Source organism: Somniosus microcephalus, chromosome 9, assembly GCF_052327205.1.
Source record: "Somniosus microcephalus isolate GS21.2 chromosome 9, FLI_Smic_1.0, whole genome shotgun sequence".
In the NCBI taxonomy this organism is placed as follows: Eukaryota; Metazoa; Chordata; class Chondrichthyes; order Squaliformes; family Somniosidae; genus Somniosus; species Somniosus microcephalus.
Window position 1 is genome coordinate 43,232,622 of NC_140995.1, and position 24,527 is coordinate 43,257,148.

Here is a 24,527-nt window from a genome sequence, read left to right on the forward strand (position 1 = left end):
TCATCCAATGTTGCCGATCTCACTTTCCTTTTGAATCTGTGCCAGCAAAACTTCATTCAAAATACATTTTTAGCTCAGTTGGGAGCGATTTTTCTGGATACCACCTTAAATAGGTTTCCATCAGACTTGAGCTGCTGAACCCCCACCCTCCTCCCCCAACATACAAACACTGCTGACCTCCCTCCTTGATTCACCAAGAGGCACGTCAATCAGGGCACGTTGCGTTTTGCCCGTTTATTGTACATTGAATCTTCTGCTGAGCTGCCCTTGAACCTTGAACTCAGGCTCAGGGATGGCCATCCAGGAACAAATGGCAATTTTTTGGGAAATTCCAAATTTTAACAAAAATGCTTATTTATCCCAGCCCGTTAATCTCTTCCAATTAAACTTGTTTTACCTGTTTGAATTCCTGGGGTTGCAGGCTAGATGGGGTGGGGTGGTGGGGGCGGGCTTGTTCCCTGTGCTACTGTTGGTAGATTTATGATAATATCTATGGCAGGAATAGATGTGCCAACAGGAAGAGGGTGAGAAGCAGTAGCCTCCAATCCTCCCCCTCTCCCGGCCTCGATGATAAAATTCTCATCCCTCCAAATCCAAAGAGAACCAACTCCTAACCTCCCTCCTGGTGCTCTCTGTGACAATATTAAACTGATGGCACCCTCATCACTGACTCTCTAACCAGACAATCTCATCTTTCCGTAATCATCCAATCAAAAGCCCTTCATGATTTTATAAGCTTTTACTAAATCTCCTTCTAGCCTTCTCTGCTTCATTGGAAACAATCCAAGTTGTTCCTTCTGAGGCTACATGAGCAAGAAATGTTCAGAACACACAGGGAGAGAGAGAGATAGAAGTTCAGACAGAGAGAGCAAGAGATTGAGAGTTCAAAATTAAAACGAAAGTTTAGATACAAGAGGGAGAGTTGTTAGACACTTGGAGATAGAAACAAGGAGAGCACAAAAGAAAGGCTGACAGAAGGAGAGAGAGAGAAGTTCATGCACATAGTTGAGACAGGGTGAGGGAGAAGCCTAGGGAGATAAATGATGGTGATATTGGTTGAGGAATAAATATTGGCCAGGATCCTGGGAGAACGCCTGCTTTTCTTCAAAGATTGCCATGGGGTTTTGGTTTAACATCACATCCAAAAGACGACACCTCTGACTGTGAAGCACGCTTTCAGTAACTGCACTGAAGTGTCAGCCTAGATTATGTGCTCAAGTCCCAAAGTGGGGCTTAAAACCACAACCATCTGTCTCAGACAGTGCTACCCACTGAGCCACAGCTGACACTTGGAACCACAGATACACATAGGAAGGAACATCAGAACCTCCAGCCTGTTCCGCCATTCACTTCGATCATGGCTGATCTGTATCTTAGCTCCATTTACCCGCCTTGGTTCCGTATTCCTTACTACCCTCGACTAACAAAAATCTATCAATCTCAGTTGTGAAATTTTCAATTGCCTCCCAGCCTCAGCAGATTTTTGGGGGAGAGTTCCAGATTTCCACTACCCCTTTGTGTGAAGAAGTGCTTCCTGGCATCACCCCTGAACGGCCTGGCTCTAATTTTAAGGTTATGCCCCCTTGTTCTGGACTCCTTGTTCTAGTTTCGATCTATCTACCCTATTAAATCCACAGAGGGATATATATTTATATAAATAAAGACAACAATAGCCACACACATGGACAGTGATGGGGGATTGTTATTTTTAAGATAAACTTGTCACATGTGGACGCACTTATAAAACATGAAAATAAAATCATTTTGCTCCAACGAAATGAATTGTGCCAACCCCGGAGTATTTTATTAGTGAGAGTGGAGCATCCAACATTTGAGCTGGTGCGGACAATTTGATTGTGAAATGAAAGCAGATTACACAGCCTGTCCTGTACCTGCATAAATGCTCAGGGCCACTAAACTCTGCTCTCCCGCAGTCCAAAAGCCGAGGATATTTTTAAATCAGAGATTAGATGGGCAGGAGGGGAGAAAGAGATTGAAAAATAAATAATGCAACGTCACAGGCCAGAGTGCAACATCAATCATCCAAACCGTACAATGGCCTTGGTCGAAGGCCAGTATGTTTGGTGTGTTGTGACTGCAGAACCTGTTTTGCTATGGGCTGGAATGCAACTTAATAGACAAACAGCAGGGCAGTTACTGGAGTGTCCTACTGATTAAACAGGGTTGCCAACCCTCCAGGATTGCCCTGGAGTCTCCAGGAATTAAAGATTCACCTCCAGGACACTGCTGCGAGCCATCTTGGGGAGAAAAATCATAAGGGCATTTAAAAAATTGTGTTTCTTTCGTTTTTTTGAGCAATTTTATTTATTAGTTGTAAAAATTTTCAGACGGGAAACCTGGAAGTATTAGCTCCTGGATTTCAATAATTTGACCCTGTGCTGCCTTGGGATCCAGAAGCGCCTACAACCATTAGCAGCACTTGGTACGACTCTGGCCTCTTGCGCAGCCCCGATTTCCTTCGCTCCACCACTGGCGGCCGTGCCTTGAGCTGCCTGGGCTCTAAGCTCAAGAATTCCCTCCCTAAACACCGCCCCGTCTCTCCACCTCTCTCTCCTCCTTTATGAGGCTTGTGTGGCGTTTCTGTGCTGTAAATACTTTGTAATACTATGTAAGCTCCTAGGGGGAAAAATTCGGTCTTGACCAGTTTGGAGCGCTAACATCGGCCAGCTACAAACTGTAGCGCTTGGCGCAAATTATCGCCGCCAACAGCGAAATTCATCTCCAACACCCCTGGAGGTGCTTGGAGTGTTAAATCAAGCGCTACACACTTCTTGTGGTATCTTGAGGTGGCCATAGATGGAGACAGACACAGGTTAACTCCGTAACATGGTTTAATCAACACTTGCACATAAAAGCTTCTGCCATGAGGCAGCAAAAACAAAGAGTACAACCAGTACAGATCAGACTTAACTCAGGAGAGCCATTGCCACAGCACCACCTGGTGGATCAGGTTACTCATAACCTCCCAGGTTACTACACTCCTCCCCCCTTAAGATTGCCGTATGGAATTCTTAAACAATAACCCTTACTAGGTACTACGTTTTAATTAACCAGTATGCTCTAACCATGGTTAACCCCTGACTAATTTAACAGGTTTGTATAAGTCTTTCTGGTTGCTTGCGAATCCTTTGTGAACGTCTTAATTCCACTTGTGGTGGATTCTCAGATTCATTCGCACTTGAGATTGGAGTAGTCTCTGATGTTGGTTTTACTCTGTCCCACTGTGGCCTGGCAGTACCAGTGTCCACTGGCACCTTATAAGCCGTGCTGGGTCCTGGAACAGCCTCCTCTACTGCCCTTTGTTCCATCTGAGGCAGTTCCCCCTGCTGCCGGCTGAAAAGCTGATCCACATGCCGACAAACCCCTCGACCATCCCCTAGTAACACGGAGTACGACACAGGTCCTGTAATGTCCTGGATTAGTCCTGGTATCCATTTAGGTCCATAACCGAAGTTCCAGGTGTACACAGAGTCCCCTATGGTGAAATGGCGAGCTTTAGTATGTTTGTCATGGTATGCTTTTTGGTTTGTTTGTTTTGTCTCAACCTTGCTTTTGAGATCTGGGTGTATCAGGTCTAACGTGCACCGCAACTTTCTCCCCATCATCAACTCAGCCGGAGAAAGCCCCGTGGTAGCTTGGGGTGTTATACGATAACTAAACAAGGCTCTATTGAGCTTGGTCTCCAGGGTGTCACCTGAGCTCTTCCTCATGAGCTCCTTAAAAGTCTGCATGGCTCGCTCGGCTAACCCATTTGAGGCTGGGTGATATGGAGCCGAGGTGACGTGTGATTCCATTCCTTACCATGAATTCTTTGCTCCCTTCACTAACAAAACACTGTGCATTGTCGGATACAATCATTTCTGGAATACCATGCGTGCTGAAGCTGTTCCTGAGACAATTCAGTGTGGCATCAGTCATTGCAGAGCTCACTGGATAAACGTCGATCCACTTTGAGTGAGCGTCAACCAGCACCAAAAACATTTTGCCCATAAAAGGTCCCGCATAGTCTATGTGAATTCTCCTCCAGGGCTTGCTGGGCCACTCCCAGGGATGGAGTGGTGCCCCGGCAGGTGCTTTCCTCTGTTCCTGACATATAGTGCATGACTTTACCTTTGACTCAATTTCAGCATCCAAGTTAGGCCACCACAGGTAGCTCCTAGCCAGTCCTTTCATTCTAGTCATTCCTGGGTGCGATTGATGCAGCTGTTCCATCAAAGTAGAGTGTCCCCGCTCTGGGACTATGATGCGTGCTCCCCATAGCACACATCCATCTTGGACACTGAGCTCGTGCTGTCTCTGTCTGTACGGCGTGAACTCCGGTCCCTCATGGTGATCTGGCCAGCCTTTCAACACATACTCACGGACCCTTGACAGAACGCGGTCCTTGGTTGTCCAGCCCTGGATTTGCGCTGAAGTCATCAGGGGACTGATCTCCTGATCCAGCATCAGGACGTGCTCCTCAGGGGAAGTACTGCGAGGAGATTTTGAGAGGGGCAGGCGGCTGAGAGCATCCGCGTTCCCGTTTTCCTTGCCGGCTCTGTACGTGATCACATATTCATAGGCTCTTAGTATTACTGCCCATCTCATTATTCTCTGTGATGCCATTTGTGGCACCGCTTTCATCTCATTCAGTAAGCTAATAAGAGGCTTGTGGTCAGTACTGATTACAAACTTCCTCCCATATATGTACTTATGGAATTTCTTTACTCCAAATATAATGGCCAACCCCTCTTTATCAAGCTGTGAATAGTTCTTTTCCGCAGCTGTGAGTGTGCGTGAAACAAACCCGATGGGCCTTTCCGCTCCATCTGGCATGCGGTGGGCCAACACTGCCCCACTCCATAGGGTGATGCGTCGCAGGACATTATCAGCTCCTTCTTCTCGTCGTAATGCACTAACACCCTGCTGGACTGAAGTAGCTCCTTTGACTGCTGAAACGCTTTCGCTTGCTCTGGCCCCCAACGCCATGGCTCCTCCTTTCTCAGCAGTTTGTGCAGGGGTGCCAGCAGCATCGATAAGTTTGGAAGAAACCGGTTATAATAATTCAGGAGCCCTAGATAGGCTTTCAGTTCAGTCACTGAGGTGGGTGCCGGTGCATCCTGCACTGCCCGCACTTTCCCTGGTAATGGATGGAGGCCGTGGCATCCACCCGATGTCCCAGGAATGTAACTTCCTTCTCCATGAAACTACACTTACTCCGTTTCAGGCGTAGCCCCGCCTCTTCCAGCCGCTGTAGCACTTTGTCCAGTGTTTTTAAGTGATCCTGATCGTCACTTCCTGTTAGCAGAATATCATCTAAGTACACGGCCACCTTTGGAATGCCCTGCAGAATGCCCTCCATAGTCCGTTGGAATATTGCTGGGCTAGAACTGACACCAAATGGTAACCTGGCATACGTGAACAGCCCCTTGTGCGTGTTCACCGTGACAAACTTTTTTGATTCTTCATCTAGCAATATCTGCTGATACGCATGACTCATGTCCAGTTTGCTGAATCTTTCTCCCCCAGCGAGCGATGTTAACATGTCCTCCATTCTCGGAATGGGGCACTGTTCCAGTGATGATACTCTGTTCACTGTTAACTTATAGTCACCACACACCCTTACGTTACCGTCGGGCTTCAATACCGGGACTATTGGTGCCGCCCAGTCTGAAAATTTCACTGGTTCTATTACTTTGTCCTTTAGCAGGCGATCTAGTTCTGCCTCAACCTTGGTTTTCATTGCAAAAGGTACCGACCTTGGTTTAAAGAAACGAGGCATGGCATCACTGGCTACATGAATCTTGGCTGTGGCTCCCCTTAAGGTGCCCAGTTCGTCCTTGAACACTAACTCATGCTTCATCAGCACTTCTTGCAGTGCCTCTGTACTGTCCTCCATTTTATTCATTGCCTGCCAGTCCACACTCAACTCACTGATCCACCCTCGCCCTAACAGGTTTGGCCCTGACCCTGCTACCACTACCACCGTAAGCTCTTTGGTGACTCCTTTGTGTTCCACTTGTACTTCGGCCACCCCCAAAATGTCCACCTTCTGTCCTGTGTAGGTTTTGAGACTAATGGGGCATGTACCTAGCTCTGGTACTTTTGCTTCCCCCCATAGCTTGGCGTGCTCAGTCTGCGACATTATGGTTACACTACATCCGGTGTCAATCTCAAACTTTACTTGACCTCCGTTCACTATCAAATACTGAGTGAGAGGGGGTACGTTGGGCCTTGAAGTGTCTATACTGTATATAGTGAAAACCTCCTCACTAGACTCACCAGACTCTTCCTCGTGTATGTAATTTGCCCGCTTTGTGTACTTCTCCCTCCCCCCTTTAGCATGCTTTGACCCTTTAGCACTGCTTCTCTCACTCACTGCCCTTTTACAGACTTTCTTTAAGTGCCCTATTTTCCCACAATTGTGGCACTTTGTCTTTGCAAACCTGCAGTCCTTTGCATAATGGCTTGTCCCGCCACATTGGTAGCAATCCCCAACCCCGACTGGTGGACTTTTCACGCCAGCTTCCATCTTGAAAACAGCTCCTCCCACTGGTTTACTCCATTTCTCCTTGCTCATACTGTTTAAGTCATTAATGTCCTTGTTAGCCATCTCCATGGCTTGTGCTTTTTTAAGTGCCATCTCAAACGTTAATCCTTCTTCTGACAGCAACCTTTGCTGTATACTGTCGTCGTTAACTCCGCATACTAGTCTGTCCCTTAACATGACTGTGAGCGCATTTCCAAAATTACAGTCCTGTGCGAGCTTCCGAAGCTCCTCCACATACTCAGTAACGCTTTCTTCCGGCCTCCTAATCCTCGAATTGAATTTCCATCTCTGTACTATTTCACTAGGTTTTGGATTGAAATGATTCTTTAGTAGACTCACCAACTCGTCAAAAGATTTTTCTCCTGGCCGCTCCGGGCTCAGCATATTCCTTATCCGTGTATAGGTTTGCGCTCCCACACAACTCAGTAAAATGGCCCTTTTCTTTTCAGCACTATCCACCTCGTTTGCCATAAAGAAATGGCCCAGTATTTCACAATACTCCTCCCAAGACTGCGACTTGCTGTCAAAAGGTGCCACGGAGCCTACCGTTCCTGCCATCCTTGGAGTCCGGTCACTTCAGCCAAAAAATCAAACTCCGTTTCGACTCCCACGGCCTAGCCTCGTGCTTTTCCGACTAGTTTGCTAACCAACCCGAGCACCTCTTCCGAATACTCCAAAACTCTTCCGTCCTTTATTCTCGTCGCCATATGTGGTATCTTGAGGTGGCCATAGATGGAGACAGACACAGGTTAACTCCGTAACATGGTTTAATCAACACTTGCACATAAAAGCTTCTGCCATGAGGCAGCAAAAACAAAGAGTACAACCAGTACAGATCAGACTTAACTCAGGAGAGCCATTGCCACAGCACCACCTGGTGGATCAGGTTACTCATAACCTCCCAGGTTACTACACTTCTCTTAGGGAGCTAATGTCGGGGAACAGGGCACTACCTCAGAGTGCTACTCCAGCTCAGGTGCTGTCAATTAACTAGTACTCAGACTGGCACCTTCCAGTTCTTAAAGGGGAGGTTCAATCATGTTGCACAGCCTCACCCTGATCATTGCAGCCTCACCCTGATCATTGCAGCCTCACCCTGATCATTGCTGCTTGTGACCTGGGCCTGCAAGGAGGCGCAAATCTTGAACCACAACTATCATGGCTGCTCAGAGGCCCAGGGAGAGAGCTCACCGGTTCAGCGACCAAGCATTGGAGGCTTTGGTTGTGGCTATGGAACGCCAACGGGCAGTGTTGTTCCCAGACACTGGCAGGGGACCATTGCCCCGGGGGTTCACAAGGATGTGGAGGGAGGTGGCCCATTACGTCTCGTCCAGAAGCCTGGTCCAAAGGACTCACACCCACTGCCGCAAGAAGTTCAATGATCTCACTCGGGTGGTCAGGGTGAGTAGATGCTTGAAATACCTCAACATCCCACCATCTCAACCTCACTCTGAGCACAGACGGTATAAAGTGCCAAATCCCCAACACTCACCCAACAACTATGCCCATCTACTAAAAGTCACGTCCACATCTCATACCTTGCAGACATTAATGGCTATTCAACTATGGTAAGCACATCTGCCAAACACATGGCTGCACACTCACTCACACGCTGTCCTTTTTCTTGCAGGCCAAGCTTGCTCATAACAGGAGGGAGTAGCTACGCACGGGAGGGGGACAGGCAGAGCTGCACTCCCTCACACAGCTGGAGGAGTGAGTGCACAGCATCATCGTGAGCCATGTCATGGGCGCTGTGGCAGTCGGAGAGGTCGACCCCCTTGGGGACAGCAATGGTATGTTCATCATCTCTCCTCTCTCATACCACTTCCCCCTCACAATACAAGCCCTTCCCACTTTCCATCTAATTATACTGTCTCCATTCCTTGCACCCTTCCTGCCCCGCACACTTCACGTTAAAGCCACTCTTGTGCCTTCCTGCTTTCAGATAGTGAGCCACCATCTGAACAGCCTATCCCTCAGCCTCCCAGTGGCAGCAATGCGGGAGAGGATCAGGAACACTAAGCCGGAGCCTCACTGCCTGCGTCTCCCGAAGGCGACATATTGGATACTGGGGCCACGCGGTCACTGGAGGGGAGCAGAGGATTTGGTTCTGATATGGGTGAAGCTCCAGGACCCAGTGGGCTGCAGCAATGCCATGGGAGAAGGGAAGCTCGGGGGCCATCTCCCCGCGGGAAGAGTGCGCGCACGAGTTCTGCTGCACAGGACTTGGATGAGGACCTCAATATTGTGGCGATGAATACACAGCCGATGAGCATGCATACTGAGCTCATGGGTGCAATGGCAAGGGTGCCCGAGAGCATGGAAGCACTGGCTAGGAGCGTGGAGGAGACCACCGCCAACACAGCTGTCATCTGTGCGCAAACCCTCGATCCCATCCTTGCCTCATTGCAGAGGATGGCTGACTTGCAGAGAGACCGTGGGGACCCAGACCCCATGCCGCGTGTAATGGGTGAGGTGGCAGCATCTATTGCAGCACAGGCCGAGGCAACGCAATGACTTAGCGCTGGAATCGAGTCATTGGTTGGTGTCATCCAATCTCAGACTGCTCTGATGCAGTCTCAGATTGATGCCACGCAAGCGCTGACTGCTGCCATTGTAGCTGAGTCGCCCACTGTCCACCATGGATCTGATGGTGCCGCAGCAGGCCAGCAATCTGTGCTCCAGCAAATTGCTCCGGATGCTGAGGTTCTGCCCCGGGGGAGTGGCAGTGTGTTGGTCGAGCAGGAAGGCGCTGTCCTCTCTCAGGATGTCAGCATTCCTGGTCCCACCACTGCCACTCCGCCATTGCACTTGCCACAGCCTGTAACCCAGCCAGCCCAAACTGCTGCCACCCATGCAGTTTTGGTGCAGTCTGCAGCCGGGCCCTCCAGGCCCAGAGCTGGTCAAGGGCATCCTACAAGGCCATCTGCAGTTTCTGGCTCCGAGATTCAGCAGCCCTCCGCCAGCCTTGCTGCAGCCAATGGGGCTACATAACGGAGGAGCAGAAGGGTTGGGAGGGGGGAAGTGCGAAGGGGAGGGAGATCATTGTAGAAGGCCCACTAACTAAAATTTTTCGACCAAATGGAGTGCTTGTACCAAAGTTGGATGTGTTTGTAAATATATTGTTCACTTTGCTAAGAATTATTTCGATGTGCTAAGAACCAGTTGTATTTGTTAATAAATTGCTGTGTTTGTTTGTTATTGGTTGTGCTTAATAAGACACAGTTGTTCAGAATAATAACATTTTTTATTTAAATGTTACAAATTTCCTCATGTTTCTCATTGGAACTTTGGCCAGTCATAGGGGCTGCGGCCTGGCTGTAATGATGTGGTTGTTGATCCCAAATGCCATCTGCTCTCTCATTCATCGGAAGCGCTGTGCAACAAGGCATACACGAACGGCCCTTGCAGAAGCAACATTGAGCGCCTCCCTCCCACGTTGTTGCTGCTCCTCCTCCTCTTCATCCTCCTCCTCCGCCTCCTCTCCCTCTTCCCCCTCTTGAGGTGGTCCATCAATCCCCGGTGGCAATTACTGGGTCCTCAGAATGGTGAGGTTGTGCAGTATGTAACACACAACTATGAAAACTGATACTCGATCAGGGGAGTATTGCAGGGCTCCTCCAGAGTGGTCAAGACACCGGAACCGTTGCTTCAGCACGCCGATAGTCTGTTCGATGAGGTTCCTAGTGGCGCTATGGCTCTCATTGTAGGCGAGCTCAGCAGGAGTGTTGGGGTTACAGAGCGGTGTCATCAGCGAGGTGGGGAGTGGATAACCCTTGTCCCCGAGGAGCCAGCCGTGAGCTTGATACGGTGGTTGGAACAGGTCTGGGACACCAGTCTGGTGCAGGATGAATGCTGCCAGGATAGCGGGCATTGAGGGTGAGGATGCGCTGTCTGTGGTCAGCCACCAACTGCACGTTCAGAGAGTGGTAGCCTTTGCAGTTGTGGAAAACCTCTGCATTTTCATGAGGTGCCCGCAATGCCACGTGCATGCAGTCAATGGCTCCCTGAACCATGGGGAAGCCCGCTATCCTTGCGAAGCCACATGTGCATTCACGCTGTTTGTCTCGGGTCATGGGGAATGAGATGTATTCCCTTCTCCTTTTGTATAGAGCATTTGTGACCTCCCAGATGCAGCAATGAACAGCGAACTGGGAGATGTTCGCAATATCCCCTATTGAAGCCTGAAAGGAGCCGCTGGCATAGAAATTGAGCGCCACCGTCACCTTCACTGCCACTGACAGAGACGTCCTGGTCCTGAGCTGAGGCTGGAGCTCTGGTTGCAGGAGGTGGCAGAGCTCTCTGACCACCTCCTTGCTGAAGCAGAGCTTTCTAAAACACTGTTCCTCAGACAGATCGACATATGAGAACTGCTCGCGGAATACCCTGGGAGGGTAAGGTTTCCTGTGGAAAGCCCGGTTGGCCCTCCTCCCTCTGGCCACATTTTCCACTCTCTCTCTCCAACTCCACTGCCTCCGATGGTGATGCTGGAGGGCGAGGCCCCGTGCCAGTACAGCCCCCATTAACTCTTCTAAATGTGGTAGTACTAAAGGTTACAGAAATGGGAACCTGATAAGTCTTGCTGACGCCCAAAACTTCTTCAAGTAGGAAACCGTTAAATGTCTCCAGATGCCCCTCTCCCTCTCTCAACCTGCGTAGGCAAAATTGATTGCCGACAGGAAAAAAGAGGAACGCACGCCTTTAAATAGCGCACCCCCAGCTCCCAGCTGACTGCAAACTGATGCGCTATCAATTACTCATAAAAGACGGAGAGTTAGGAGAGTAACTAAAGGCTTTTATTAGCAAAGAACAGAGCATGCCTCTCGTGGTTGACTGGGTTCCAAGAAGGCAGGGGGCTGCAGGGCAATCACCTTTATACCTGGGCCTGTGGGTGGAGCCAGGGCGGAGCCAGCAGAGACATGCTGAGGCATGCATAGGTACAACAGTGTGCAACAACAACAACGGTGAACAACAATAACAGTGGTTTACCACACAAACCACCCCCCTCTACCTGTTGTTCCTAGCGATCGGCACTGAAGCAGGGAGCGAGAATCAATTTCCGGTCCGGGGCGATGTGCGCTTAGATGATGTCACGATCTCTGGGCGCAGGAGATCGTGGTAGTAGTGTTTAGCGCCACCGCAAACCACCAGTTCAATTTCGCAGACGGCGCTAAAATCGCCACGCATGGGCCGTAATTCGTTAGTGCCCCATTAGCACCCCTGGAGGCGCTAACCGGCGGTGCTAACTAACCAAATTTCTCCCCCACTAGTGTATTAAAGACTTATGGTGCACATGCACGGTCTCTTTAGAAAGATTCCTGCTCTAACAGGGCTATCCCTGCTTTGCATGTCAAGCCGTTTTATTCAGCAGAACTTGTTCAGGGTGAACTCTTTACTATTCTGACAGCTTTAAGAATATTCACTGAAGAGAATGGTGCAATACTGAAACAGATTGTAGGACCAATGAAATATTCGTTATTCTCTGGGTGCCTCATTCAAGCCTCAATTTTCTTAATGCAGCAAACACAACCAGGGAAACGCACGCTCAAAATGAAAGACATTTATAACTCCTGACATTTAAGACTTCAATACTACCACCTCTCAGATATAATTAGCAATGCATTCCATGCTCAGTATGCAGCTCAATGTTGAAAGGGCCACATTATTTTTAAACCATAATATTGACATGCAGAATATTCCCCAGAGACCAGCGCAATCTGAAGATTTAATTGTCAGCACAGTAAACCGTAGAAGCTTTTATTACATGCTTTGGGAGACTAGTAATCCTCTGTGCAATCATTTTTGCTCTTTTGCAAAACTGCAAACTCTTTGCGGACTATAACTAATAAAGAATCGTACTATAAGCCTTCTCTTTTTTTGATGACTTAACAGTTTTAAAGAGAAATGCTACACTTTGGTAAAAAAGATGTAATGAAGAAAGCGTTACTGCTGCGGCCAGGTGTATTTACATTAGGCCTGTATCGGTTTCAGCTAAGTCAGGCCCTTTGATGAATGCTTCTTTTAACCTAATCTTGATGATCAGTTCGACAAAAGCAATCTGCGTGCTTTTAAGAATATTTCATGTGGAGGAGGATTTTTCTGTTATCCCCTCCAGCCCTACAACCCTCCAAAATATCTGCACTTCTCCAATTCTGGCCTCTTGTGCATCCTCAGTTTTCATTACTCCACCATTGGCGGCTGTGCCTTCAGCTTCCGAGGCCCTAAGGTCTGGGACTCCCTCCTTAAACCGCCGCCCCTTGTTCCTCCTTTAAGACCCATCTGTCCTAATATCTCATTGTGTGGGTCGGTGTCAAATTTTGTCTGATAACGCTCCTGTGAAACACCTTGGGATTGTTTACGACATTAAAGGTGCTATTTAAATGCAAGTTGTTGTTGTTGATACTGGGAGGAGGAAAATCCAGGCCTAGGTGTCTTTGAAAATGTATTTTTTCCTAAAATGTAACGCTGGGCCTGGCAGTCATGGTTCAGAAGCTGGGCCTATCTGGATTTAAATTGTGATTGCAGTGTGGACAATGGGTAACTGGGGGTAATTGGGTGAGAGGAGTCAACAACAGGAACATGAAAACAGCTTTCCAAACTTTAGCAGCTGGGGTCATCGACAAGTACTTTCAGGCTGTGTAGAACACTATTCCTGGCCAGAATGGAGGTGATTGGGTAATGCCCCCATCAATCATGCCTTTAAGTGACTGGGATTGATTTTATGCACATAATTTATATCATGTAACTATCCTCCACTCACTGCATTTTTCTGGAGAAATAATCCTGCTATTATCGGGAGACTTTGCTGCAGTTTCGGTCATGAGTTCTGTTTGCTGTTTAAATGGACTTGATTTGCTTTGATGTTTGTTGAATAAGTAGACTTTGCTGTAAAATGGACTGATGACGTAAGTCCCGCTCTGCCTCCAACTGATACAATGGTTTCAGAAGATACTCCATTCTTTCCACAAGGCCTAAACATAGAACAGCCCCTACTGCAACAGGTTCCTTGTGTTTTCACTTTCCACATGGGCTCTCTCTTATGAGAGACTGTCTTACTTAATGGCACCCTTTGCCTATTTTGTGTTGTGGGTTCATTGCCTATTTGAGTTATGACTCTATGGGGGCTAAATTCAGTTGATTTGCACCTCCATTAGCGCCCTAATAGGACGGTAACGGGGCACAAATCAACTAGTGCCTAGGCACGGTGCCGTTAATGCCTCCCACGAAATTCAGCGGGAGGTTAGCGGCGGCGCTAACCATTAGTACCACGCCCCGTCCTGCTCGCGCCCCGGCTGTAATATTGGGTGGCGCCCCCCGACTTACCACCAGGCACTATGTCCGCTGGGGTCAGAGGGTGCCTACCTGCGGCCGGGGCAGAGCTAGTTAAAGGGGAGGTGGCGGGCGGCCGTTTTTGTTGCTGGCTGCCTGCCAGCACCTGCCTCCATTGCTGTCCCCTGCCCCCGTGAAGCCTCCCCGCGGGGTGCCAGCTGCTCTCCGTGAGCCCGGCACTCCTCTTGAGTGCTGGGCTCGTTTGCCGGCACTCCTGATCCCTGGTGGCCCAGCTGGGCGCCGGGACGCGCTGCACCAGGCCCCTCCCCTTTAATAAGGGGAGGAAGGCCTGCAGTACCGCGATGCGACGTGCCGCAGCACCACCTTGCGCCACGATATAGGCTCGCAGCGCCCCAAGAGGGACGCGGGGTGCTTCCAGTAGCGCCCCTCCTCCCTCTCAGGGTGCTACCTGGGAAAATTGGCCATGGGGGTGCTAACTTTTTCGGGGCCCTAAAATTAGCGCCCCAATTTTTACCCCCTGACTCTTCTGCAGTTGCTCAGTATTTACAGCTAGCCCTCAGAGTGGACAATGGGCAGCTCGGGGGGCGGGGGGGGGGGGAGGTGGGGGAACGGTCGAGAGAAGTAAACAACAGGCACGTGGGCTGTATTCCATATCCCAGTGTCCGAACCCATTACGCCGACCAGTCCACTCACGGTAGATGCCTAATTATTGGTAGGGATGTGACCCATCATGTTGGCACTTCACTGCCGAGGAGGATCAAAGAGCACTGACTCAATGAGTGGTGATTCCAGGTCTTTTACCCACAATTCTCTTTGGAAGGAGTTGTGTGATTAGGTGAACGGTGCCATTAAATAAGACCACAAAGATACATGGTGTGGGAAATGAAATAAAAAATCAAATGGGAAATAAATCAGCCAAGGCTCCGACTCCTGATCATTTTCTCGTGACCTCTGCTGGAAGTGTGTGGGTGTTTGCGTGCCCGAGTAGGGTTGCCAACTCTGGTTGGACGTATTCCTGGAGGATTCATCACATGACCTCCTGCCTCCACCTGTCCCGCCCCCACACTCCCGCTATTGGTCACCCGACACATCCATCCTCGCGGCGCCCCGCCTTCCCCCACCAATTAGAGAGCAAACAGACTATTCATTACCCAATTGGATGATTCTTGACTCTCAGTCAAACAGCCTTTATTCCCACCTCCAAAACTTTTATAACTAGTAAACAAAAGTGTTTAAAGAAATTTTAAAAAAAGTATTATTTTGTTTACTGCCCCTATGAGTTTTCTCCCTGGTTGCTGCTCACAGCAGTGTCCAGGAGATTAATCTTTAATTCCTGGAGACTCCAGGGCAATCCTGGAGGGTTGGCACCCCTAGTGTGGTTGAAGATGTCAATTGTGAAGAGGATCAGGACAACCCTTAGAACTAACAGTAGCACCAATTCCAACAGAAAGAGGAAAATTGGAAGCAAACGTTTGAATTGTTCGGTTAATTTTGATTTAATTGCAGAACGAATGAAGTAAAATAACTGCAGAATAGAGAGAGTACGCAACTCTGAGGGATTCTGATCCAATCTAAACAATCAATTGGAAGCGTAGATATTTCTGATTCAGTTCTGGCCACCGCACCTCAGGAAGGATATATTGGCCTTGGAGGGGGTGCAGCACAGATTCACCAGAATGATACCGGGGCTAAAAGGGTTAAATTATGAGGACTGGTTACATAGACTAGGCTTGTATTCTCTTAAATAAAGAAGATTAAGGGGTGACCTAATTGAAGTGTTTAAGATGATTAAAGGATTTGACAGGGTAGAGAGAGAATCTATTTCCTTTGGGTGGGCATAACCGTAAAATTAGAGCATCAGGGGTGATGTCAGGAAGCACTTCTTCACACAAAGGGCAGTGGAAATCTGGAACTCTCTCCCCCAAAAAGCTGTTGAGGCTGGGGGTCAATTGAAAATTTCACCACTGAGATTGATAGATTTTTTACAATAGCAAAATACTGTGGATGCTGGAAATCTGAAATAAAAACAGAAAATGCTGGAAATACTCAGCAGATCAGGCAGCATCTGTGGAGAGAGAAACAGAGTTAACGTTTCAGGTTTGTTAGACAGGGGTATTAAGGGTTACGGAACTAAGGCGGGTAGATGGAGTTAAGATACAGATCAGCTGTGATCTAACTGTGATCTAACTAAATGGTGGAACAGGCTCGACGGGCTGAATGGCCAACTCCTGTTCCTATGTCTGATTCACAAATATTAGCAGGAGGAACAGCAATGAAGATAAACAGAAGCAAGCAGCAATGAATGGAAAGGTATTTTCATGCACTTAGAAATTCAGAGATAATGGCCTAGAAATTCAGTATAGCCACTTTTGGGGCGGAAAAGTCGGGCGGCCGCTAAAGTTTGCGCCCGGCGCAAAGTCGAGGCCACTTCGCCGATATTCAGTAGCTTCGCCCTAAGAGTTTGCTCGAGCGCTAAAACTGGCGTTCCACAACTATCTTTAGGCGCAAAGCCGGCGGTGCTGAGCTAAACCGCCGAGGCCGGGCGCAGCGCAGGTGCGGTCATTTCTTGATTGACAGCAGACACCCTGGCGCCGGCCAGCTCTTAAAGGGGGAAGGGTCGAGTTGTATGCCTCTTCAGCAGGGGTCCTGGGCGCGCGGAGCGGGGTCATGAGCCAGGTACACAAAGGATAGCCTTTGTCCCCGATAAGCCATCCTCTTGGGTGAGGCTGTGCCTGGAAGATGTCAGCCACAGTAGTCTGTCGCAGGATAAAGGCATCGTGGCTGCTGCCTGGAAAGCAGGCATTGACAGCTAGGATGCGCTGCCTGTGGTCACACACCAGCTGTACGTTGAGGGAATGGTAGCCCTTACGGTTGCGGTAATCCTCGGGATGGTCCAGAGGTGCCCGCAAAGCCACATGCGTGCAGTCAATGGCGCCCTGCACCATGGGGAAGTCCGCGATTCTTGCAAATCCCACTGCACGCTGCTGCTGCCTCTCCAGGGTCATGGGGAAGGAGATGAATTGGCGTCTCCTTCTGAAAAGGGCATTGGTGACCTGGTGGATGCAGCAATGCACGGCGAACTGGGATATGTTAGCAATGTCCCCAGCAGCTGATTGGAAGGAGCCGGTGGCATAGAAGTTCAGAGCCACCGTCACCTTCACTTCCACCGACAGAGACGTCCTGCAACTCAGCTGTGGACGCAGATCTCTGTGAAGCAGATGGCAGATCTCTGCAACCACCTCCCTTCTGAATCGCAGCCTCCTAACACATTGCGCGCCAGTCATGTTGAGATACGAGACCTGCTGGCGGTATTGCCTGAGTGGGTAAGGCCCACGTTGCCGACGCCTGTTACCCCCTCTGCGTCTAGCCAGGGCTGCCCCTCTAACACAGCGTCTGCGAGCCCTTCCGACATAATCCTGAAACTCAGCATTGGCACCCCATGCAGCCCCCATAATATGCTGGCAAACAATGAGATATCAGTGAAGGCGAATTGCAAAGCTCTGGCCTGAAGCCAAAAATACCTGTCCTAGTGTTGGCCCAAAGCAGTAAGCTCCCTTCCTTGGTTTTTTTCAAAAAATCTGTTGCACAAGAGTGATTGCTGCAAAATGCCTGCCCTTTATAGTGCAGGGTAAGTGCCCTTTAATTTGCGCTCCCCACGGCCCGCTTCGGCTGTGCACCGTTCCACTCCACAGTCGTTAGGGCCGCCCGGCGCACAATGGGCCGGCGCGACTGAAGTTCCGGTTTGGGGCGCACAAAGGGCGTTGCACGAGGAAATTACGTCATAATCTGCGCGTGCAGCAGGGCGCGCGCAAAGACTTTGCGCTGGCGCTAAATGTCTACTGAAGTTGGGGCGAGGCGCAGATCGCGCTGCGCCCGGGCGCTAAGCGCCTAGCGCTCGAGATCTACTCCTCCTAAGGCGCTAACGGCTGGCGCACGCAACTGAATTTCTAGGCCATTCTGCCTGAAAGCAACAGTACAAACAATCGCAGGATTTTCCTGTCTTTCAAAGCACCTTTTCACATTAGCTTATAGTCTTTATCATCACATACTGGTGTATGGCACAGGGTAGGTTTAACAATGAAGGACTGAGCCTTACCTGAGCGAGAGCTGAGGTGCTGTGCAGTGTAGAACAAGATGCCACCTGGTGACTGAGGAAGGAACTGCATCCTAATGTGGGTCTTATGGCGGATGTTAAAAGGAGCAAATGCCATCCAGGAAAACTCATTACTCCTGAAGGAGGGGTCGCTGATAGTAAGAGCTGGAAAAGACGAGCGTTAACATAGTGATGGGAAATGAAAATCTGCTGGATAAACAAAATCCAATTCACTCAGAAAGAACTAAAACACAGCACTTGCAAGGAGAATGGCACTGTTTGAAGTAACCACAAATACAGACATGAGTTACAAAAGAAAGCAATTTTTTTTTAAGATTTACAAATTTTAAATTTGAGTACTAAAGAAGGGGACATTAATGAGCTGGGTTCACATGATATTTGAATGCATTTACTTGCAGTTCCCAAGTTAAAAGGGGCAATGGGTTCGGTAATGCTAACGGGACATCATGTGAGGGAGCATCTTATGACTTGAATCTGCAGTAAGCTGTCTTGGTGACTGGAATATTTAAATGGACAAAGGATCTGATTACAACACAAATGTTCACTCCTCACTAGCTAAGACGGGGAGAGGGGGCCATAAACTTTGACAACGTCAGAAAAAACTAGTAAATGAATTTGCTGCATTAAGTTTAAGCTGTGTGCAAGTGATGAATTTTGACACATCGGTGGACCAGACAGCTGAACCTAAAGTTTCCTGTACCAAAATCACTTGTGCCCACTATTTGAACAGGGAGAAACTTTACAAACAATTCAGAAACATACACAGCACAGTTATCTCGAAACTCCTACCTTACAACAGTGACTACACTTCAAAAACTGCTTCATTGGCGTCCTGGGGTTGTGAAAGGCACTATAGAAATGCAAGTTCTTTCTTTTCTTTTTTGTTTTATTCATTGATGGGATGTGGGCGTCGCTGGCTGGCTAGGCCTGCATTTAGTGCCCATCCCTAATTGCCCTTGAGAAGATGGTGGTGAGCCACCTTCTTGCACCGCTGCAGTCCATATGGTGTAGGTACACCCACAATGCTGTTAGGAAGGGAGTTCCAGGATTTTGGCCCAGCGACAGTGAAGGAACGGCGATACAGGTCCAAGTCAGGATGGTGTGTGGCTTGGAGGGGAACTTGCAGGTGGTGACGTTTCCATGCGTCTGCTGCCCTTGTCCTTCTAAGTGGTAGAGGTCGTGGGTTTGGAAGGTGCTGTTGGCTGTTGAAGGAGCTTTGGCGAGTTGCTGCAGTGCATCTTGTAGATGGTACACACTGCAGCCACAGTGCGCCGGTGGTGGAGGGAGTGAATGTTGAAGGTGGATGGAGTGCCAATCAAGCGGGCTGCTTTATCCTGAATGGTGTCGAGCTTCTTGAGTGTTGTTGGAGCTGCACTCATCCAGGCAAGAGGAGAGTATTCCATCACACTCCTGACTTGTGCCTTGTAGATGGTGGAAAGGCTTTGGGGAGTCAGGAGGTGAGACACTCGCCGCAGAATTCCCAGCCTCTGGCCTGCTCTTGTAGCCACAGTATTTATATGGCTGGTCCAGTTCAGTTTCTGATCAATGGTAACCCCCAGGATGTTGATAGTGGGGGATTCAGCGATGGTAATGCCATTGAATGTCAAGGGGAGATGGTTAGAGTCTCGCTTGTTGGAGATGGTCATTGCCTGGCACTTGTGTGGTGCGAATGTTACTTGCCACTTGTCAGCCCAAGTCTGAATGTTGTCCAGGTCTTGCTGCATATGGACACGGACTGCGTCAGTATCTGACGAGTCTCGAATGGTGCTGAACAGTGTGCAATCATCAGCGAACATCCCCACTTCTGACCTTATGATGGAGGGAAGGTCATTGATGAAACAGCTGAAGATAGTTGGGCCCAGGACACTGCCCTGAGGAACTCCTGCAGTAACGTCATGTGATTGGGATGAATGACCTCCAACAACCACAGCCAACTTCCTTTGTGCTAGGTATGATTCCAACCAATGGAGAGTTTTCCCCTTGATTCCCATTGACTTCAGTTTTGCTAGGGCTCCTTGATGCCACACTCGATCAAATGCTGCCTTGATGTCAAGGGCAGTCACTCTCACCTCACCTCTTGAGTTCAGCTCTTTTGTCCATGTTTGGACCAAGGCTGTAATGAGTTCAGGAGCTGAGTGGCCCTGGCGGAACCCAAACTGGGCGTCAGTTAGCAGGTTATTGCTGAGTAAGTGCCGCTTGATAGCACTGTCGACGACACCTTCCATCACTTTGCTGATGATTGAGAGTAGACTGATGGGACGGTAATTGGCCGGGTCAGATTTGTCCTTTTTGTAGACAGGACATACTTGGGCAATTTTCCACATTGCCGGGTAGATGCCAGTGTTGTAGCTGTACTGGAACAGCTTGGCTAGGGGCGCAGCTAGTTCTGGAGCACAAGTCTTCAGTACTATTGCCGGAATGTTGTCAGGGCCCATAGCCTTTGCAGTATCCAGTGTCTTCAGCCATTTCTTGACATCACGTGGAGTGAATTGAATGGGCTGAAGACTGGCATCTGTGATGCTGAGGACCTCAGGAGGAGGCCGAGATGGATCATCCACTCGGCACTTCTGGCTGAAGATAGTTGCAAATGCTTCAGCCTTGTCTTTTGCACTCACGTGCTGGGCTCCACCATCATTGAGGATGGGGATATTTTTGGAGCCTCCTCCTCCTGTTAACTGTTTAATTGTCCACCACCACTCACGACTGGATGTGGCAGGACTGCAGAGCTTTGATTTGATCCGATGGTTGTGAGATCGCTTAGCTCTGTCTATCGCATGTTGCTTCCGTTGTTTGGCATGCAAGCAGTCCTGTGTTGTAGCCTCACTAGGTTGACACCTCATTTTTCGGTATGCCTGGTGCTGTTCCCGGCATGCTCTCCTGCACTCTTCGTTAAACCAGGGTTGATCTCCCGGCTTGATGGTAATGGTAGAGTGAGGGATATGCTGGGCCATGAAGTTACAGATTGTGGTTGAATACAATTCTGCTTAAACTAAAGTTAAAAATGAGTTTTAATTTATTTATTTTGTGAGTTTGTACAAGTGCCCTGGATTAAAAATTTAATGCGAGGATATGCAGGTGACCTCGGGGAGAGCTAGACTGTAGCTCTGTATTGCTAACTCTTTAAACACAAACATGGGGTAACTGTTCCACTCCAGCACACTAATATCTACAAACATGAGGTAACTTTTCCACTCCAGCACACTAATACCTACAAACATGGGGTAACTGTTCCACTCCAGCACACTAATACCTACAAACATGAGGTAGCTTGTTTAGAATTGCACAGAGTGAGTTAATTACTTTTGAGATGTCCACAGAATGCCATGAATCACCAAAGTGTTCAAGAGCAGAGTTTCAGATTGCAAAGCATAAAGACCTGTGGTACAGACATAGTGAAAACTACATCATGGAGTCGATCAGAACGTTCAAGGTTTTGGATAATTTGAGAGTTGGCAGAAACGTCCATAACTTTAGAAATTATTAAATGCATGGGTAAGACAGCAGCTGATAGGGTAATAAGGAATCACCTTTCTTAGGAATAGGATAAACATGAATTAATTGCCAAACAGAAGGAAAGGTGGATAGGGAGTGAGAGAGATTAAGGGATAGCAAAGGAACAGGTTATGTTCGAGGAGAGGGATACCATCAGGACTAAAACTTTTACTGGAGCCGAGAGAAGGAAGGATTGACAGATCTGGTAGGCACAAAGCTTGACGTCATTCATAGTGGACTAAAGGAAGGAGGTTGCTTTCTGAGGTCATCGACAGTGGAACTGGAAGAGAAAAGGTCAACCTTCTCATTGGGAGAGCCAGTGACTGAGCTGTGCATTTCTGAAGCAGAATAGGGTGGACCAGAGGATCCACAGAAGTTATGAGACGCACCTGGGCCGAGGGGTCAAAAGGAACATTTGGTGAAGGGACAGGACCACAACAATTGACATTTCTTTTCAAGAAAGTTGCATTTAACAAATTATCATCGGATATACAAAGTTATCAGCAAAGATAAAATTGGCTTGGGATGCTTCAAAGCGATCAAGACATCAGGTGTTAGGAGACAGAGCAAGATGAAGTGCCAGATCTGATAGAAGGAGTAGAGTGAGGCATGAAGTCCCATCTAGAAATACATCAGTTAATTCACTATCACAGACAGAACAGTCAGACTGGGCGAAAGGCTGTAAAGACTTCTCAAAGACCATCCCATGTTACCTGATTCATAAGGGTAAATTACATGGAATTACACAGGTGACGTAGAATTTACAGCTTAGAAACAGGCCATTCAGCCCAACTGGCCCAAGCCGGTGTATATGCTCCACACAAGCCTCCTCCCACCCTACTTCATCTAACACCATCAGCATAACCTTCTATTCCTTTCTCCCTCATATGTTTATCTAGCTTCCCCTTAAATGCATCTCTGCTATTCGCTGCAGCTACTCCCTGTGGTAGCGAGTTCCACATTCTAACCACTCACTGGGTAAAGAAGCTTCTCCTGAATTCTTTATTGGATTTATTCATGACTAGCTTATAGTTATGACCCTAATTTCAATCTCTTCCCACAAATGGAAACATCTTATCTATGTCTAACATATTGAACCCCTTTATAATTTTAATGGACCCTATCAGGTCACCCCTCAGCATTCTTTTTTCTAGAGAAAGGAGCCCCAGCCTGTTCAATCCTTCCTGATAGTTATAACGTGCCTAGTTTGTAGAGTGTGACTTGCTGCTGCGTCTTCGGTAAGAGGTAGATACAACACGGTGTCACTAAAGCTTAGTGGCGAGGGAAATGCAAGAGCTAGGATGAGAGCTGAGGAAATGGCCTAGAACACCAAGAATACAGGTAAGTAAAGTCAACAAAGCTACCAAGCCAACTCCACCATGTAAAGAGCAGATATGGGAATAATTGTAAGGTTGTAATATGATCTCAGGGATTCAGCAAGCATTATAAACAGCTTCAGTCACTCTTGTGATCCATGACATCATCTAAACCCCTTGAGGAGATTATTGCTTTATAATAATTTCTGGATATCTGCCATTCTCTGTTAAAATTTAATGTAATTTCATTCAATTCAAAGTCACAGTGCCTTACAATGATACCTCTTCCCCCCCCTGAACCCCGACCCTTGAATAAGGCAACAGATAGCAACTGCCTTAAAAAATAAATCATATTTGTAACGTCGTTCATTTTGAAAATGTTCGCCTTTTCAGTCGCAGCCACCTAGAGCTAAAAGTATTGGATTGGCCGACCCACAGGGTCTTTGGTCCCTGATTTGGAAGCCCTGAATAGGCCTGAGATCTTGGCCTATACCCTTGAATCGTGACCTTCTGGGTAGGGTTGCCAACTCTGGTTGGATGTATTTCTGGAGGTTTCATCATGTGATCTCGTGCCTCCAACCGCCCCCAGCCCCTCACTCCCGCCATTGGTCACCCAACATGTCCATCCTCACGATGCCCCGTGACCTCCCCTATCAACCCCCGATCTTCTCTGGTTGCCAAGGACTGTCCCTGGCGGTCCTTGCCTGCTGCCTTTTAGTTTAGGCTATCCCGCCCGGCTGTGGTCAGCCTCTCAATTTGGCCAGCTGCCGTGTGGGAAACAGAGTAAAAAAGTTTGAATGAATTCTTGCTGTTAAATTCAGCAAGACCTCCACTTTCTCAGCATTTCCTGTTTCTCGGCAGCTGACACACGCCCCCCACTCCCTCCCCACCACGCTGCAAATACCGGGGCCATTGTACCTCGGTTGGATGATTCTTGACTGTCAGTCAAACAGCCAATTTCCCAATGCCAATATTTTTACAGCTAATAAATGGAAGTGCTCAAAGAAAATGAAAAAAACACACCATTTTTTAATGCCCTGTGATTTTTCTCCCAGGGTTTGCTCGCAGCATTGTCCAGGAGATTAATCTTCAATTCCTGGAGACTCTAGGATGATCCTGGAGAGTTGGCAACCCTGCTTTTGGGAAGCAGGGTTGGCTCCTTGGTTAGCATGGGAATGATGGACCCATGTGCCACTTGGAGAACCGTCTAGGGTGGCCACTATTGTCTGGCAGAGGAGGGTCCGTTCGCAGGTCTTCCCACCCTACCATCGTACTTCTACTTGGCAAAACGGGGCTCCTGAAAGCGCTGTGGGCCACCAGCAATAGCAGAATTGTATTACACCACAATCTGTAACCTCATGGTCCAGCATATCCCTCACTCTACCATTACCATCAAGCCAGGGGACCAACCCTGGTTCAATGAGCAATGTAGAAGAGCATGCCAGGAGCAGCACCAGGCGTACCAAAAAGTGAGGTGCCAACCTAGGGAAGCTGCAACACAGGACTACATGCATGCTAAACAGCGGAAGCAGCATGCTATAGACAGAGCTAAACGATCTCACAATCAACGGATCAGATCAAAGCTCTGCAGTCCTGCCATATGAATGGCGGTGGACAATTATACAACTAATGCGAGGAGAAGGCTCCATGAACATCCCCATCCTCAACAATGGTGGAGCCCAGCACGTGAGTGCAAAAGGCAAGGCTGAGTGGATGATCCATCTTGGTCCCCACCATCAGAGATGCCAGTCTTCAGCCAATTTGA

At 48.5% G+C, this 24,527-nt stretch overlaps 1 protein-coding gene across 1 annotated transcript in view; it reads right to left on the reverse strand.

The window, feature by feature from the left end:
- Positions 1–24,527, reverse strand: part of LOC147112359 (protein eyes shut homolog) — a 378,050-nt gene that overhangs the window by 8,431 nt on the left and 345,092 nt on the right. Inside the window, exon 12 of the mRNA XM_085996557.1 lies at positions 17,937–18,098. Coding sequence (XP_085852683.1) covers positions 17,937–18,098 — 162 coding nt within the window. The remainder of the gene's footprint in view (positions 1–17,936; positions 18,099–24,527) is intronic.